We start from the raw sequence: 16814 nt of genomic DNA, 5'->3' as shown, positions 1-16814 counted from the left end.
AATCCCTTTTGAATAAGCGTTATTTAGTTTAAGGTTTATATCGCAAGAAATGCATTTATTAGATTTGACCAATCATCTGTTAGAGAATATTCACTCCGTTCGATACTCTCATTCTATTGGTCGATACTTCTTCATTTGATTGTGATTGGATAATTTCATATCGAGCGCATTTGAAACGCGAGAACAATATATATATATCGATTAAAAAACTCTTACGTGTTATGTCATTAAACATAATGTAATGTACTGTGTTAGCTTATAGTGATAACGAATGATGCATAATTTGGAGAAGGGTTTGTCATACGATATTCAATTGTGTTTGTCTTACATTTTATTTTTCTTTTTTGATAAGAATCGTTCTATCAATATAATGTTACTATACGATATGATAAGGAATTGTCATTTTCCTGCAATTTTTTAATAGGCTGTCATTTGTTTTTTTTTTATTATATAAGCAACATTGTGATTATGGTTCAATTAGTTTTCATTGTTTATTTGTGTAATTTATTCTACTCATCTCTTCTACGTGCTCATTCACGGTAATATTTTACGTTATAAGTAATGTCATAATATTAGGTGAAAGTGAGGAAAGTCGTTTCCTTTTTCTTTTGTAAAAATGAAGACAATTTTTACTTCTAGGTTAAACCTTTGAATTTGATAAATTTAACCTCTCATCGCTCTCATGTGTTACTATTTGTCAGTTTGCATCAACTAATGTCATTATTGTGTACAGCAAAAAACGAAATGACTTTCCGAACCACCTAATATTTCATATCTTTATTCATTTGTTTCATACCTGTCATTTTTGTTTTTTTATCATTGATATAATATATTTTTATTGATATATTAATACAAATATATTATTTATTTATATTTATTATATCATTCCATTTAAAACGTTGTCATTCTAGTTGTCATTTGAAAAACATTAGATAGAATATGTTTTTGGAAATGGGAAGTAGACATGGTAATCAATAAATGTATTTTACTTTTTTTTTTTTCTTTTCTTTTTTGATCTAAATTTGCACGCACATTTCGTTTGTGGCATTGAGATATGAGATTATATTTTCGGATAAAAATCTTTTCTGTTTCTTCCTAATAGTAGATTGAAATATTAGATTAGATTAGATTAGATAAATTATGAAGATGTTACAGGGAACAATTGTTTGTTTAAAGAAAATCTGTTATCTTTCAATTTTTACATGATATTAATATAAAGCTTTAAATATATTTATATACATAAAATGATGACATATCAGATTTTTATACACACTCACAGAATTGTTTCAGACTTGTATTGGTGGTGTATTAATTGAAAAACAATAATCTTTTTTTTCAGATAGATATTTGGACATTTTATAAATAATATTTCGAAGATAGAATGAAAGTGAATAAAGAATACAACCTACTGCTGTCGTGTTACCTTGATTTATAGTCTGTGCATAAGGTCATATTGTTAATCCATTCGTGTTACTTGGAAAACAAAAGTTAGTATGGATTTACACGTCAATATGTTTAAATTATTCTCTTTACTTTCATAAACTTTTTTGTTGCAGATATACAAGCAAGCAGACTGTAACTTTACCTACCGACACTTATTCTAATTTTTACCAAAAAAAAAAAAATAAGGCATATTGCACATTTATATATATATATATTTCATAGTGTATGTGTCTTTGCAATAACGTTAACAAAATGAGCGAATGGTGTAGAATATTTGGTTTATTACTACGTAAGAATTTCATAGTACGATTAATGCATTGGAAAGTGACCTTATTCATTCAAATACTATTGCCTATAGTATTGTTCGCTTTAATGCAAGCCTTAAGAGATCTTAATTCAGATCCACCATTAGTCATTACAACAGATACTTATTATCCTTTAAAGAGCGAAGATCAATTGTTAGATAATGTCAAGAGAAGTTTCATTAAAATATATTTTGTACCGAATGATCCATCTACTGAAGAATTTATGAAATCAACAGCTTGGTGTTTACAACATACAGAAAGTAAATATATTTTATTATACATATATTTGATTGTTTTAAGTAACATATTAACGAATATTCGCATTTTTCAGAATTTGTTGGATTTGCAACAGAGGAAGATATGCTTGATGCTTACACGATTAATCAAATTCAAAATAGATTTGACGATGTTTTGGCAATTGTTATAGATAAAAATGAAGAAGGGAAAAAATTCAAATATAAAATAAGACATTCTACGCGAATTCCTTCCCAATTATATACAGATATGTCTTATTTGAATATAGAACACAGTTATCTTGAACAAATTCCATTTGTACAATTACAAATGTGTATTGATAGAACTTTTATAAACAAGACTACTAATTCATTTCAACCAAAGGTAAATTAGATATTTCGTTTCTATCTGATAGTTAATTAAATTCTATGTATTATTTCATAATAATAATTCTTTTTTTAAACAGATTTTCATACAAAGAATGCCCTATCCTCCATATATTAAAACAAATGAGAATGACAAAGTATTGCGACAAATAATTTTAGTATTTGCTGTTGCCATATTTTTAATGCCACTCTGCGTAGAAATTAATTATACAGCTAGAGAAAAGTTCATTGGTGTTAATGTAAGTAACTATAGAATGTAAATATCATTTATATTATATTTTATTGTTAATACAAATTGTTAACATTTATTTGTAGACATTAATGGCAATGAACGGAGTGAAATTGTATCAAAATTTATTAAGCTGGCTTACCACTGGCTGTATTTTCAGTATCTTTTATATTATACCGTTAATAGTATTATTTAAAAATACATTCTCTAATCATGTTAATCCATATTTATATTATAGTGATGCATTTTTATTTTGGATATTAATGACTATACACATTATTCATCTTATTTCATTTGGTATGCATGTTGCAGCATACTTTGCTAAACGTAAGTCCTTAGAGTATATTTTATTATATTATATGTAAAATATGTGTGTGACATTATACAGGATATATATATATATATTGTATTGTCTTATTAACAGTGATTTATTTTTTCAGCTGTTTTTGTGATTATAATTTTATCAGTTATATATAGTGCTTCGTCTTCTCTTTACGAAAATTTGGTCAAAGAAAATATGTTCAATTCTATACCGTATCTTGGTATATTTTTACCAAATCTTTTATTGTCAAGATTATTAGAAGAAGTTAATACATACGAAACACAGTGTACGTGTTTAATGAAATATTTTTTCATTTACATACATAATAGAAAAATTATCTAACGAATATATATTATTAATATTATTATTATTATCTTTCTTTTTAGTAATTGGAATTAGATGGAGCAACATTTTTATACCTAGCGAATCATCTCAATACAATATTACAGGAAGTACAGGATTCATATTTATATTTTCTATTTTGGGAACTATATTTCATTTTCTAATGGCAGTTTATATAAATAACTTGCGACCAGGAAAATATGGCGTTAAGAAACATCCATTATATTTTCTACAGGTGAACAACAATGATATTTACAAAAACAATGACAATCTAGTATGAATGATCTATTATAATAAATATATCATTTCATAATAAGTAACGAGTGAAACAATTTTTTTAGTGCATTAGAAAAAATAAAGTGTCGTTAGACGAAGAAGCAGAGGATTATGATTACGAGGAATTAAGTGGTGAAGATTTTGAAGCTGTTTCTAAAGGTGTACTTACACCTGGTATTCAAATTCGTGGTCTTAAAAAAGTTTACAACACCGGTTTATTGCGTAAATCTGTAAGTATTTTTCTTGTTTTTTCTTTTTTTTTTTTTTTCATGAGAAAATGACTCGTCATGGTGTTTTCAATTATTTCAGTTGGTACATGCATTAAAAGGAGTATCTATAGATTTTTACAAAGGACAAATAACTGCACTGTTAGGACATAATGGTGCTGGAAAGACTACTCTTATGTCAATAATAACAGGTTCATTGATGATCCTTAATAAATAAAATAGAATTACTATAATATATATATATATATATGAGTGATTTTAATACTAAAAAAATATTGTTATTTCTTTAGGCGTTACAGCTGAGACTGAAGGAAAAATTTTTATAAATGGGAAAAATTTGAAAAATCATTTGAGTGAGATTAGAAACGATTTAGGTCTATGTCCTCAAGAAAATATTGTTTTTCCAGATTTAAATGTGTTCCAACAGATTGAATTCTTCGGTTTGGTAAGTAAACATCGTTATATAATATAAAAGTAATATTTTTAATACACATATATATATATGTATATTGTTACAGTTAAAAAATAAACATAAAACACGAGATGAAATCAAACGCAATGTTGAGAATTTGCTTGCTAAATTAAAATTAAGTGAAAAACGAAATTGTCTTCCCACCAAATTGTCTGGTGGTCAAAAGAGACGTGTTTGTCTTGGAATGGCACTCATTGGTGATGCTAGTGTATGCATTTATTTCTTTTTTTACTTTTATATTTCATTAATTGTTTTTATTTATGTGTTATAATTTGAATTATTTATTATTATAGACATTCATTTTGGATGAACCAACATCCGGTATGGATCCTGAAACGAGAAGAGACACTTGGGAAATGTTATTGGTAATTTACATAGAAATATTTCTTTTATCATTTTATCTTATTATTATGATTTTTATTTATACGTTTTATTTATTTATTTTTTTTAATAGAAAATGAGGGGTAAAAAGACAATAATAATCAGTACACATAATATGGAAGAAGCTGATATACTTGGTGATAGAATTGCCATTGTACATGGTGGTCTTTTAAGGAGTTATGGTACATCAATGTTTTTGAAGAAACAGTATGGTAATTGTTCGCTTTATTTTTATTACTTTTGATGATTTATTGTTAATGAAATGATTGTTATTATTTTTTACAGGTCATGGATTCGTAGAAGTTACGTTATCTATTAAATCATGGTGCAATCCGGAGAAAGTTGTTAATAAGTTTGATTTAGGAACACAAATTAATATTGAAAATGACAAAATTATTTTAAGTGTACCGTATACGGAAAATTTACCAGATTCCTTGGATCAAATTGAAAGAGAAAAGAAAACATTAGGTGTAACTGGAATTAATGTATCATTGATTACATTGGAACAAGTATTTTTGAAGTAAGTTCAAAATAAATGGTAATACATTTATCTGTATATGTTTAATTATGAGCACGGGCATGGCTCAGTCGGCAGAGCGTTCGACTCCCACTCAAAGTTTTCGCGGGTTCGAGTCTCCCTGCTCTTTGACATCGAACGAGGGGACATGCCTGCTCGTCGTCGTCGTCGTGGCTTTGGGCTCGCGGGCGTCACAAATGATATCCTTGGGACCACCGCCAACATTCGACTTGGTGGGCTCGGGGGGGACTGCTGCGTTTCGCACAAGGGACGGAGGGTTGCCCGCGGGACCACCACGATGATAGGTTCTCCCCTCAAGGGGCCCGGCGGGCACACAATGGTCCGAGGACTGTGAGCGCCCGGGTTAACAAACCCCACGAAAAAAAAAAACAAATGTGTTTTAATTCATTATCTTTTTCGTTAAACACTTTATTTAGGATTATTAAAAAGGATGAAAGTGAAAATGATCTCTCAGATCTTTCTACACCTGTACAGAAACTTCAAGGTAATCAATTGATTATACAGAGATGTTTGGCATTGTTTAATAAAAAATATATATACGCTACCAAAAATCTAGGCATCTTATTTATAATCGTAAGTGAATTTTCTTTTTTTTTAATCATATTTCATTGATTTTATTATACAATTATCAAAATATTATTTCAACTAACGATAAACATTTTATTGTTCTAGCTATTTCTACCTTTGGTTTCTATTTTTTTCATGGTTCTAAGTTATAAGAATCCTTCTGAATCGTTAGAAATAACGCCTTTAACGCTCAATATGTATAGAAATCCCAAGGCATTTTATTCTTCCGATAATAGCGATTATGGTAATGGATATAAGGAAATAATCGAGAAATTCTGGGGAACTGCTATTAATGTTGCAACTGGAAGCATTTTTAAAGGTAAACCTATTCCTACAAAATTCTATTTATTTGTATATAAGAGAAGATTATTACATTATTGTTTTGTTGTTGTTGTTGTTGTTTTAGAGCTATTATCATTTGGTAGAAAGGATATAGCAGATTATCATAATCATGTAGTTGTATCTGCTGAATTTAATAGTACGAATAATTCAGAAATAACTGCCAATGGTTTATATTCTGGAACGATGATGCATAGTTTACCCCTGACAATGAATATTTTGTCAAATACCATTCTTCGTAATGCAACTGGGGATAACAAATATTCCATCGAAATATCTAAACAACAATTACCCAATTCAATTTCTTCGTATGAAATGGAACCACTTTCACGAGTGTTAACACTTTGTTCATTTTTATTTCCTACTTTAGCATTATTTGTTATTCATCCGTTACAAGAAACGTCTACTAAAGTTAAACAGTTACAACGTATGACTGGAGTTACGTCTGTGTCGTATTGGCTCACCATGTTTCTTTTCGATTTTCTAATTTGCATAATATCCTCATTGTTCATTACATTAGGATTTTGCATAATGGATATTATATTAGATATACGTTTATATCGTCAAACAGAAATATGTAAGTATTATATTTGATATATTTTTGTAACTTTCAAAATTTAATACTAATATAATATTTATCGGATTTTCTTTTTTTTTTTTCAGTATTAACAATATTATTGCTAGTAATCGTTGGTTTAAATTGTATATTTATATCATACATATTTAGTTTCCTCAACAAATCAAGAAGTACTGTAATAACTATTTTAAGTATTACACCTATTGGAATTGGTAAGTAAATAAACAAGTAATTCAAATATATATATATATGTATATATAAAAGCACAAAAGAGTTAGTATAATATATTAAAGTTATATTCAATTACAGTTTTCATACAATATTTGGTATTTACAATACTGCAAGATTATGAAACGATGCAAATGATTTTACAACGATTATTCTTTTTAATACCATATATAAGTTTCTTCCACGGGGAATTGTTATTCCTAACCGTGGCTGTAAAAAATGCAAATTGTCGACGTTTATCAAGTAAAATTTTACAGCAACAGTGTAAAAATGGAATTTATACTCCATGTTGCAGTAAGAATTCATTACTTTTAAAAAATGAACCAATAAATATATTATTACAATAAATAAATATATTTGATTTTTATCAAATTTTAATTATTTTCTTTTTTCTTTTTCATAGACATGGATTGTGTAGATGGTGTTTGTAATAAGCCTATGCCATATATTGGAAATTTTGAAAAGGCCTTTCAGTTAGAGGAAACTATTCTATACTTATTTTTAACACCTGTGATATATTTTGCTATTCTTATTATGCTGGAGGAGAGAATTTTTGTAAGATTGTTTAATAAATTACTTAGCAAAATACGTAAATCGTCGTCAGCAATGGGATGGATGACATTACAGATGGATGAAGAAGTAAAAAAGGAAAAACATGCGGTTGCATTAGAGATCAGTAAAATTACTAGTCAAAGTAAGATACTCTCGCGCTTTCATTATTAGTAATCCTTATATGGGTAATGATCCGTGCTAAAGTTACATATAAACTACCGACGATATGACGTTAGATACGATAACAAAAATATAATGTAAAATATATTTATATAATATTATATACAAATTATACAGGTAAAAGGAACAGTGTACATTATAATGCCAATGGAAATTCAGTTGTTGGTTACTCGCAAATTCCTGAATCTGAGAACAGTTTGTTCTTAGTATACGAATTAAGTAAATCTTATGGAAAATTAATGGCCGTAAAGGAAGTCAATTTTCGAGTTAAGAAGCATGAATGTTTTGGATTGCTTGGTGTTAATGGTGCTGGAAAAAGTACTACGTTTAGAATGTTGACTGGAGAAGAAACACCTAACAGTGGTACCATGTATTTAAAACAAGCGGAAATTTATTCCAATCGTCAAGCTGTAATTAATCATATTTTATATACGTTTAATTAAGTATCGTTGTTTACTCTCATTTGCGTGTGTGTGTGTGTTTTTTTTCTTTTTTTTAAAGAATTCAAAAAATACAAATTTATTTGTAGTATTTAGCAGAAATGGGATATTGTCCGCAAACGGACGCATTGATCAATTCTTTGAATTCGTTTGATCATTTGAGATTGTTCGCAAGACTTCGAGGCATACCACCAAATAAAATAGATTTGGAAGTTAATAAATGGATAGTTAGATTGAGTAAGTGACAAATAGATTTCACTTATGTATTATGATCGATCGTTGTAATATTTAATTTGAATGAATATTTTCAGATTTGAAAGCATGTGCGGTACAACCTAGTGGAACGTACAGCGGTGGTAATAAAAGACGTTTGAATATAGCAATGGCATTAATTGGCAGTCCTACATTAGTTTTATTGGATGAACCAACGACAGGAGTTGATCCAGCAGCTAGAAGATCATTGTGGACTGTAATACAATCTTGTCAAGCAGTAGGACAATCTTTTATACTCACATCTCATAGGTATTTTTTTTTGTACATTTTCAAATGTAGACAACATTATTTCACAACGTTAACATTTTTCTGATATATTAACTAATGTTTATATTAGTATGGAAGAATGTGAAGCTTTGTGTAATCGATTGGTCATAATGGTACAAGGACAATTGGTTTGTATTGGAGCTAGTCAAGAACTTAAACAAAGATTTGGCGCTGGTTTTGATATTCTTATTAAATTAAATCCAAATCGATCAGAGGAAGATGTTACAATTATAAAGAATACTATTGAATCCCTTCTAACTTGTGAAATTAGGGATGAAAATTTGGTAATTATATCGAGGGAGAGACGTAACGATTATTTTTCATGATTTTTTAAGGTAACTCATTTTTTTTAGGGATTTATTGCTTACCACGTGACCGATCCTACAACAACTTGGACTAAAATGTATAGCACTATGAACGATTTGAAAAATCGATTTGAATGTATAGAAGATTATTCTGTACTTTCGGCGACACTCGAGCAATTATTTATTCAATTTGCAAGAGGCATAACTATGCCTAATTACGATAATTCGCCAAGGGAAAGCAGTAGCCAACCAAATAACGAATAATTGCGACTTAACTATTATATGTGATATATACTATATATATATATATATAGTCAAGTAAATAAATAAATTATATTTCATAAATCTATTTATATGATGGTCGGTACTGCTATTATACGTCGTCCATCGTGATAATAAGCTTGACAGTGTTGTAATAAAATTAATCACAAACACGAATACACCTATAATTACGGCACATTTATTAATGCGAACAGAGAACATACATTCTGTTTATGTATACAAAACTTGTGTACATAATAAATATATATATATATATATATATATACTTTTGTATAATCTTAGAAAGAATTTACTTATGTTTCATTAAAAAAATGTATTTATCAAAAATGATAATGGTGTGTTTCACAATAATGATTTGTCGATATATTATAGATGTAAGCTCTAGTGATTCACATTTGAAAAATTTACGATTGTCATATCGTAAATTCGATTTCGCTTATGAATTTAGAACGAAGCAGTTTATAATGTATGAAGAATGTAATAGAAAAAGGGGAGTATCTTCCTTGTATGAATACAAAGAAAAAAAGGAATTAAAAATAATATATATATATAATAGCATAAACGATAAATTGTTATATACATAGATCCGCTTAAGAATGCATTCGTTGCAATAAAACGAGCTTACTAGCGGACATCACTTCGTTCTTGTTATTTTTGCGAATGTGATGTTTAATATTGGTATCCACCGCCCCCACCTGCACTCGTTTGATAAGAATTTGGTCCTTGATAGGAACCTCCACCTCCACCACGTCCACCACCACCTCCACGACCTCCTGTTAAATCATGGAAGACAAATTTTGTGAGTATTTCTTTGAAATAAATTAATTCATTAATATATATAATATAATTACATGCACATTTTACAATAAGAATAAAATAAAAAAAAAAAAGAAAACAAGTAAACATACCACCATAGCCACCGCCACCGCCACCGCCAGCACCACCATCTTGATTTTCTCCTCTTGCTTCAGCAGCAAGCGAAAGTTCAACACCTCGCTGAATTTCCGGTGGGATAGGAGGAGGTGTTGGAAGATGGGCACCCTGTGGATGGAATCCTTCTTCGTCGGCAGTATAAGTGATCGAATATTGAACACCGTCAGGTCCAGTGTAAGAGAATGAACCACTCACAGCTTCAGTCTCTCCTAAAGAAAAAAAATAACAATTCAAATTAGGGATAATTATTAAAGTTATTGGATATGTTTCAGGTTGCTCACAGTAATTAGAACTTTCCTAATAACGATTAGAAATTATTTGTGAAACTATTATTAAACATTTGAATGAAAAATTTACATTTTTAATCATTAAATTTACTATAAAAATATGATTTTTTTTTTTTATTATCTTCAGATCATAATCATCTATCATATCCTGAAGTCTCATCTTAAGATTACGTTATCGTTGTTAGTATCTTCAATATTATTCCAAAACTATCATCTTTCTTCGATCACGGTTACTTACGAATCGAAACGAAACAATGGTGTTCGAGGCCAATGGCAAAGATGTAATGCAACACTTTGAAAATAACAGTAATACGAAAGGAAAGCCAAAGATTGAAGTTGGGAAATAAAGAATGTATTTATATGTATGTTTTTTTTTTTGTTGTATTTCAATAGATGATAGCTTACCTTGCAATTGACCCGTTTCTTGCGCACTAATACCATTTCCTGTTTCATAGCTGAATTGATAATTGCCATCCCCACTGTTCTCGTTATTGAATGAGATGATTGGAATATCTCCTCCACCTCCAGGTCCTCTTCCACCGCCTCCTTGGCCACCACCTGGTCTGATTCCACCACCTCCTTGGCCACCACCTAAAATATTACGTATTTTTGATGCCACCAAGAAGAAAATCAGAATCCTTCAAGATTCGATATACATTTGGGAAATATTTATTTATAAGAATGTTAAATTTTATACATTTTTAAAAACAGTGAGGTAAAGTATTGAATTTTATGTTTTCTTTTTTGTTTTCATATTTTAAATTTATATTTATATAAATACTTTTTAGATTTGGAAAATCTATTGTAGAATATACTTCCATTTCTTATGAATTAATTAGAGTTGAAAAAATGAGGATAGTTTTAGAACAACTTACCACCATGGTAATTACCCCCTCCGATACCAGGGCCACCAGGTCCTGGTCTACCAGGACCACCCCTATTCGGCGTTGAGATAAATCCCGCTCCACCTGCAGTTCCTGCGCTACCAGGTGGAAGATACGTGTTCTCCAAACGTGCTGCGTAACACGCACTTGCCAGGGCAAGTAACGTCACGGCGAGCTGCTGAAAAAAGTTTTATTTTTTCACATCTACGCACTTTTATGTTATATGTTAAACATTTTCATGTTGCAATAAGTTTGATCATACGAATAGAAATTTAGATCAAGTACAGATATCAAATAATTTTGTCGATCATTTCCAAATGTGTTTCAGTTGATGATGGAAATCAAATCAAAGAATGAGAAAAAAGGAAAACAAAGTCAATGATGTAAATAATTGATGACAAATAATTGAAGCAAAAAATAAAAGTAGGAAGAAGAACAACGACGGTAAGGTGTATATTCCTACCGGTCTCATGTCGCTGCCAGACAGATCCTTGCTAATCCTTGAAATTTTTTGCGAAGTGGAGTCCTGTAGGGTTAACGTATTCGAACACTAGACTGACGAGAGGTGATGTATCGCGAAACGATAGCGATAATTGGTCTGTACGGATCCAGGTCGAATCAAGCGTTCTTATATACTCGATCCATCCACGGTGGATCGTCTTCCTCCCACCAGGTCGAAGGGGAGGGCTTATGACTGTGGCCCGATGAACAACAAGAAGTAGAAGAAAAAGAACACCCTGATGAAGTTCGCCAAATGGGAGTCCTCGTGTGCGTTGCTCGAGTAAGAGAGATGGAAGATGAATATGATGTCGTCGTCTATGGTGAATGGGGAAAGAAAGAGTAGGAGAGAAAGAGAATTAACGTCTCTAAGTATATATATATATATGTCTATATTTATATGTAAGAGAAAGAAAGAAAAAAAAAAGAGAGAGGGAGAAAGAGGGAAAGAGAAAGAGAAATAAATAGATGAGAGGGTAGTTGCGCAAGTCGGATGATACAGATCGGCGGGCATCTCTCGACGAATCTGAAGGTCGAACGATCGTCATGAGAACGCATCAAGTAACCCGGTATAAATGTGACTGACTGTGAGTTTATACCATTATAAAAAAAAAAGACAAAGAGAGAAAGAAAGAGATGGTAACCGCGTAAAAGAAAAGAAAAAAGAAAAAAAAAGAAAAAAATGAAACAAATGGTGGTAGAGTAAAGAAAAAAAAGAGAGGATCACAATGCGGTGTCGAAGAAGAGACATCTTACCCATATTATGCAGCCGCGTTCCTCCTTGTAATTATATCGGCCTTTCTTCGTTGGATATTACGACTGGGGTCGCATCATCATCATCATCATCATCATCCTCCTATTCGCGGCTTATAGAGAGCAAGCTAGCTAGCTAGCAAACAGCAACCCAACGCATGTTGATTCCTGCAACCGACTCTCTGCTGAGATATCTTGCTTATTACGTAAGAGATGCGTTGCACATCTTTCTGTTTCTAAAGAGAGAGAAAGAAAAAGAGAAAGATGGTGCGTGTAACGCGTCGTCTACGTATTAGAAGAGAACGCGCTCCAAATCGTCTAGTATATTACCGATCAGGACGTAACTCCTTCTTCTTCTTCTTCTTCTTCTTCTTTTAATGATCGAACCTCTCCATTTTTCTGTCTCTTTTCATCTTCCTCTTTCTTTCATTTTTTCTCTCCTTTTTCTTTCTCCGATCTCAGGTCACGGTACCCACGCTACTCTCGATCGCTTCTTCCCCCTAATAATCGACTTTCTGTCTTTAGATCAAACTTATGCTGTTTTCAGCTCGTTAAACTCACTCTAAATTTTCTTTCTCTTTGTAGATGTACAAGCAACGAATACACCTATCTTTTGCTTTTGCTTTTGCTTCGATTTCTTCTTCTTCTTCTTCTTCTTCTTCTTTTTCTCCTTTTGCTAATGTTACTGTCGATGATGATAATACTTTTACTGGTACAACACCATCTTCCCTTATTTGGTTCGTCAACGATTTTAACGCGCTGCTGGATCATCTTTCCGTCTTCACGTCATACATTCGGTCAATGTTTATATATTTTCGATTTTCTTCATAAAATTTCATATTTTATCTGGTAGAGTCGTGGTTGAACTCTAGACATGTGACAAATCGTTTCTTCTTTCTCATTGAGCAATCAACATCCAACCGTCTCGTTATTATTTCTCACGGAAGTCTTGTACGTTAGATCGGTACCAAAATGGCGTAGGTTATTCCAGACCAAAAAGAGAAGAAACGAAACCTTGACTTTATTTGTTTATTCTTTACTCATTGTTAAGTATTCAGATTTTATTTTATTTACAATTAGTATGATATATATATTTATTTATTTTTTTTATTGATATTTAGTAATGTGTTATAGAAAATATATCTTTGTGATAGGAGAGATCAAATTGATTTATAATGATCATTTATAATGATTGACGTTTTATTTGAATTTATTTGAGATATATTTCAAATATATAAATTTATTATAAATCATTTAAATATATATTTTCTATTTTAGATTTATTCATGTAGTAGAGTACTGTGATTGATGGCAGATATTTCTATATAGGTGTATAATCATATGACGTGACCGAGAGTCAGTCACTTCACCTGACAGGATCATCTTTAGACAGCGATTGAAAGCATCACGCTCGATGATATAACATCTAGTAAATGGTCTGCATTTTACTAGAGATTTCTACTCGTTCGTAATCTTAAAGTGAAATTTTCAAATCTCGGTCTTTATGCCATTTATATAGTATACACGTATGTATATAGAAATTGTGCGCATACTTATTTATAATTTTCTTTTGTTTGAGGATTTACTTTCACGATATTTCTTTCTTTTTTTTTATTTATTTATTTCGAGGATAGCAAATTAACGCTTTCGAAAGATCATTTTTTTTTCTCTTGCCTTATAATAATGGTCACTATTAAATAATATTTTGAAATAGATTTCGGTAGCTAGGTATATTTATTTATCTTGTTGATCTAAATTGTATGTTGTAATATATAATTTAATAATATTTTCATTGAAACATTATATTGATAAAAGTACTTTGTAAAAAAAAAAGAAAAAAGAAAAAAATGAATGAAGTTATTTAGATTAATTCGAGTCGCGACCGCAAGAACAAAATGAAAATCATACGAAGATGATCGGCAATTTGAGCAATCATAGTTAAAGAGGATTAAATTGGATCAAAGAGGATCAAGAAGGATCAAATACATATACGTGAGAGTAACTTTGAATATACATTTATAAAATGAAGAATCAACAAGATATTTGAATTAGCGGATGGTGAACGGGGGTGCGGCTCGATTAAAAATCGGGCCAATCGTGAGTCTTGTTCTCGATAATAGGATGCTAGACGATCGTTTGAAACAATGTAGTATATAATAGTATATAGTAGAGTTCGTTCGTTCGTTCGTTCGGAGGGGTTTCCTAAGCAAGTGAACTGCTTTCTAAAAGGATCATCGAGTCACCTAGCACGGATATATATTCTTTGAGAAGACCCAGCCCTTTTGGCGCGCTCCTATCCTCGCATTCATCTATCTTGTTGCTCGTGTAATGCCAGGGGTTAGATTCTCTTCAACCGAGAATTCTTTGAACTAGATCTTCTTTTTCTATTTCTTTACTTGTACTTATTCTTACGCGATAGGAAACACGATGGTTCGACACGTTTCATCCTTCTTACCAAAATTTTTAAATGATAAAAGATCACATCGAACTAACTAAGGTAGGTGTTAATAATGGCGTCGACGTTTAAACACGACGCCCGAAAATGAAGAAATAATGGCGATCGATCATTTATCGTATCGATCGGCACACGTCAATTACATTGTCATTTTTATCTATTAATTTTTTCTTCTTCTTCTTCTTCTTCTTTTATCTTGCGAAATTTAGATTGAACTCAATGCCGGTACTTCTGTACCTGCCACTCCGTAACCCTTTTTCACTTGTGTTCTTGCTCTCGCTCGAGTCAAATGATTTCGAAATAACGCGAATAGATAGACAAACAGACGGACGGACGGACAAACAGACGGCCGGAGGTCGAGAGATGGAGAGAGAAGAAAAAAGCTGCGGTCTGGATGATTTCTTACGCTTTGGTATTGACGCAACTATTCTCCGACGACAAGGATTACATGGATTGGATGAGAGTAGAAGATGAGAGGCCAAAACGAGATATTTAAATAAAACCAACGGAAGAAATCATTTTTCTTGATCCATTAGGACAATGCTGCAACGTGTTGCGAACAAATTTCATGCATTCCATTTCTCAAGAAAATATAAAAAGATGATAATGATTGAAACATTAAGAAAAACAAAACAACAAAATAAACTAAACGATGGGGCTAGTCTCGAGAAACTCGTTAAAGAGAAAATATCGAAAGATCGTCGTAGTGCAGAAGGTCCCGTATGGGATTTGACTCTTACATTAGAGTAATATCTCGGTATGAGAAAATCGTTAAGATAGACAAGACCCGATGGAGTGAATGGGTGCTCATCGGTAGCCCCGAAGCCTTTTTGCGCGTGTTCCGTGTGATAGAGAAAAAGAAAATATAGTTCAGGCCGTTCAGTTATTGCATAATTTTAAGATGCCGTTGGAACATCTCTCTCGACGATCTTGACGATCCGTAAGAGTTTAAGATGTTCTGTTTTATTCTTGTTTTTTTTTTCTCTTATTTTTTGTCTCTATCCTTAATCTCTTATTAAGTGGCTGGATTCAATTAGAATGACCTTTGATTTAAGGGTGCAGTCGATCTCGACACGAATGCGTCCCTTTCAAAGGATGATCCAATTTAAGAGTGAACATATTTTCTACCGATATACACCTGGTTCGCCTTGGATTCCTACCATAAGAGCTAATGGGGAAGATCCGGTGAACTTTTAAGAATCAGAGAGAAAGAGGATTAGAGATTGAGAGAATGTATTAGCCCAACATGCGATAGGTATTGCCATATCTCATTCGCTATCATCAAATGTTACCAATTCCGGTCGCATCTTTTCAAATACACACTTTAGATGTGTACGATGATCTTAGTATACAAGTCTTTCTTCTTCCATTTCTATCTTGGTAATACTATAAACGGCTCGTTTGATATTCGGCAAACGTTGTTTACCCACCAAATGACGTATCGAGTCATTTTAAATGCGGATACTATAAGATAAATCTACGGATATGTATCTATAAGCACTTGTTCCGCTTATATGATCATCTTCTTCTTCTTCTTCGTGTATCCAATCTTACGTAGAAACGAACAACGATGGATTTGATTCTTAACGTCCGGTTAGCAAATGAACCTGCTGCTGGTACCTGCTGCAATTACAACATCTTTTTGAATAGCTCTCATATTCAACGTGTTCACCGAGATATTTCATCGAACTATGCATCTACGAATATACCGGATACCATTTCTACTTTATATTACATATCTATTTACATATGTATGATGTGAGGAGTCGGATGAAAAGTCTCTTGGGAATTTTATATGAAATTGTAAAAATCACCTACATTTTGAAGTATTCTCTTTTT

At 31.5% G+C, this 16814-nt stretch overlaps 2 protein-coding genes across 6 annotated transcripts; one reads left to right on the top strand and one right to left on the bottom strand.

Annotated features, from left to right (window-relative positions):
• The first annotated feature begins 201 nt into the window (after window positions 1-201).
• LOC107067469 (phospholipid-transporting ATPase ABCA3) lies at window positions 202-9797 on the top strand. Of its 4 annotated transcripts, none has more exons than XM_015323019.2 (26): window positions 202-293; window positions 1340-1487; window positions 1557-2008; window positions 2080-2366; window positions 2449-2607; window positions 2684-2924; window positions 3038-3205; window positions 3306-3496; window positions 3603-3767; window positions 3847-3955; window positions 4055-4209; window positions 4283-4444; window positions 4530-4601; window positions 4691-4829; window positions 4903-5137; window positions 5572-5728; window positions 5828-6041; window positions 6129-6638; window positions 6725-6850; window positions 6948-7160; window positions 7270-7560; window positions 7716-8008; window positions 8128-8275; window positions 8350-8560; window positions 8649-8862; window positions 8932-9797. In XM_015323019.2, the coding sequence occupies exons 3-26, from the start codon at window positions 1669-1671 to the stop codon at window positions 9145-9147; spliced, it is 5016 nt and encodes a 1671-aa protein (XP_015178505.2). In that variant the 5' UTR covers window positions 202-293; window positions 1340-1487; window positions 1557-1668; the 3' UTR covers window positions 9148-9797. The 4 variants fall into 4 exon arrangements, with proteins under 4 accessions (XP_015178505.2, XP_015178507.2, XP_015178506.2 ...); XM_015323021.2 differs by having other exon boundaries at window positions 204-293; window positions 1344-1487; XM_015323020.2 differs by having other exon boundaries at window positions 236-539; window positions 1344-1487.
• Window positions 9383-12551, bottom strand: LOC107067470 (uncharacterized). Of its 2 annotated transcripts, none has more exons than XM_089177371.1 (4): window positions 11733-12551; window positions 11261-11447; window positions 10791-10976; window positions 9383-10307 (listed from the first exon to the last, which is right to left on the bottom strand). In XM_089177371.1, the coding sequence occupies exons 1-4, from the start codon at window positions 11739-11741 to the stop codon at window positions 9835-9837; spliced, it is 855 nt and encodes a 284-aa protein (XP_089033497.1). In that variant the 5' UTR covers window positions 11742-12551; the 3' UTR covers window positions 9383-9834. The 2 variants fall into 2 exon arrangements, with proteins under 2 accessions (XP_089033497.1, XP_089033498.1); XM_089177372.1 differs by having other exon boundaries at window positions 11261-11444.
• Between the last annotated feature and the right edge of the window lie 4263 nt (window positions 12552-16814).

This window comes from Polistes dominula, unplaced genomic scaffold, assembly GCF_049000335.1.
Source record: "Polistes dominula isolate Pdom_NZ unplaced genomic scaffold, Pdom_raw_medaka contig_20, whole genome shotgun sequence".
Taxonomy (NCBI): Eukaryota; Metazoa; Arthropoda; class Insecta; order Hymenoptera; family Vespidae; genus Polistes; species Polistes dominula.
Note: the sequence above shows the minus strand (reverse complement) of the source record. Positions and strands in the feature narration are given on the sequence as shown.

Excerpts from the sequence above, each read along its gene's own strand:
- LOC107067470 (XM_089177371.1), bottom strand. Across the intron at positions 10,977-11,260 it reads AGGGGGTAATTACCATGGTG|GTGGTGGCCAAGGAGGTGGT; the intron begins GTAAGTTGTTCT and ends GTAATATTTTAG. Across the intron at positions 10,308-10,790 it reads AGAAACGGGTCAATTGCAAG|GAGAGACTGAAGCTGTGAGT; the intron begins GTAAGCTATCAT and ends TTTTTTCTTTAG.
- LOC107067469 (XM_015323019.2), top strand. The coding sequence starts at position 1,669 with ATGTGTCTTTGCAATAACGTTAACAAAATGAGCGAATGGTGTAGAATA. Across the intron at positions 3,768-3,846 it reads CCGGTTTATTGCGTAAATCT|TTGGTACATGCATTAAAAGG; the intron begins GTAAGTATTTTT and ends CAATTATTTCAG. Across the intron at positions 8,561-8,648 it reads TTTATACTCACATCTCATAG|TATGGAAGAATGTGAAGCTT; the intron begins GTATTTTTTTTT and ends TGTTTATATTAG.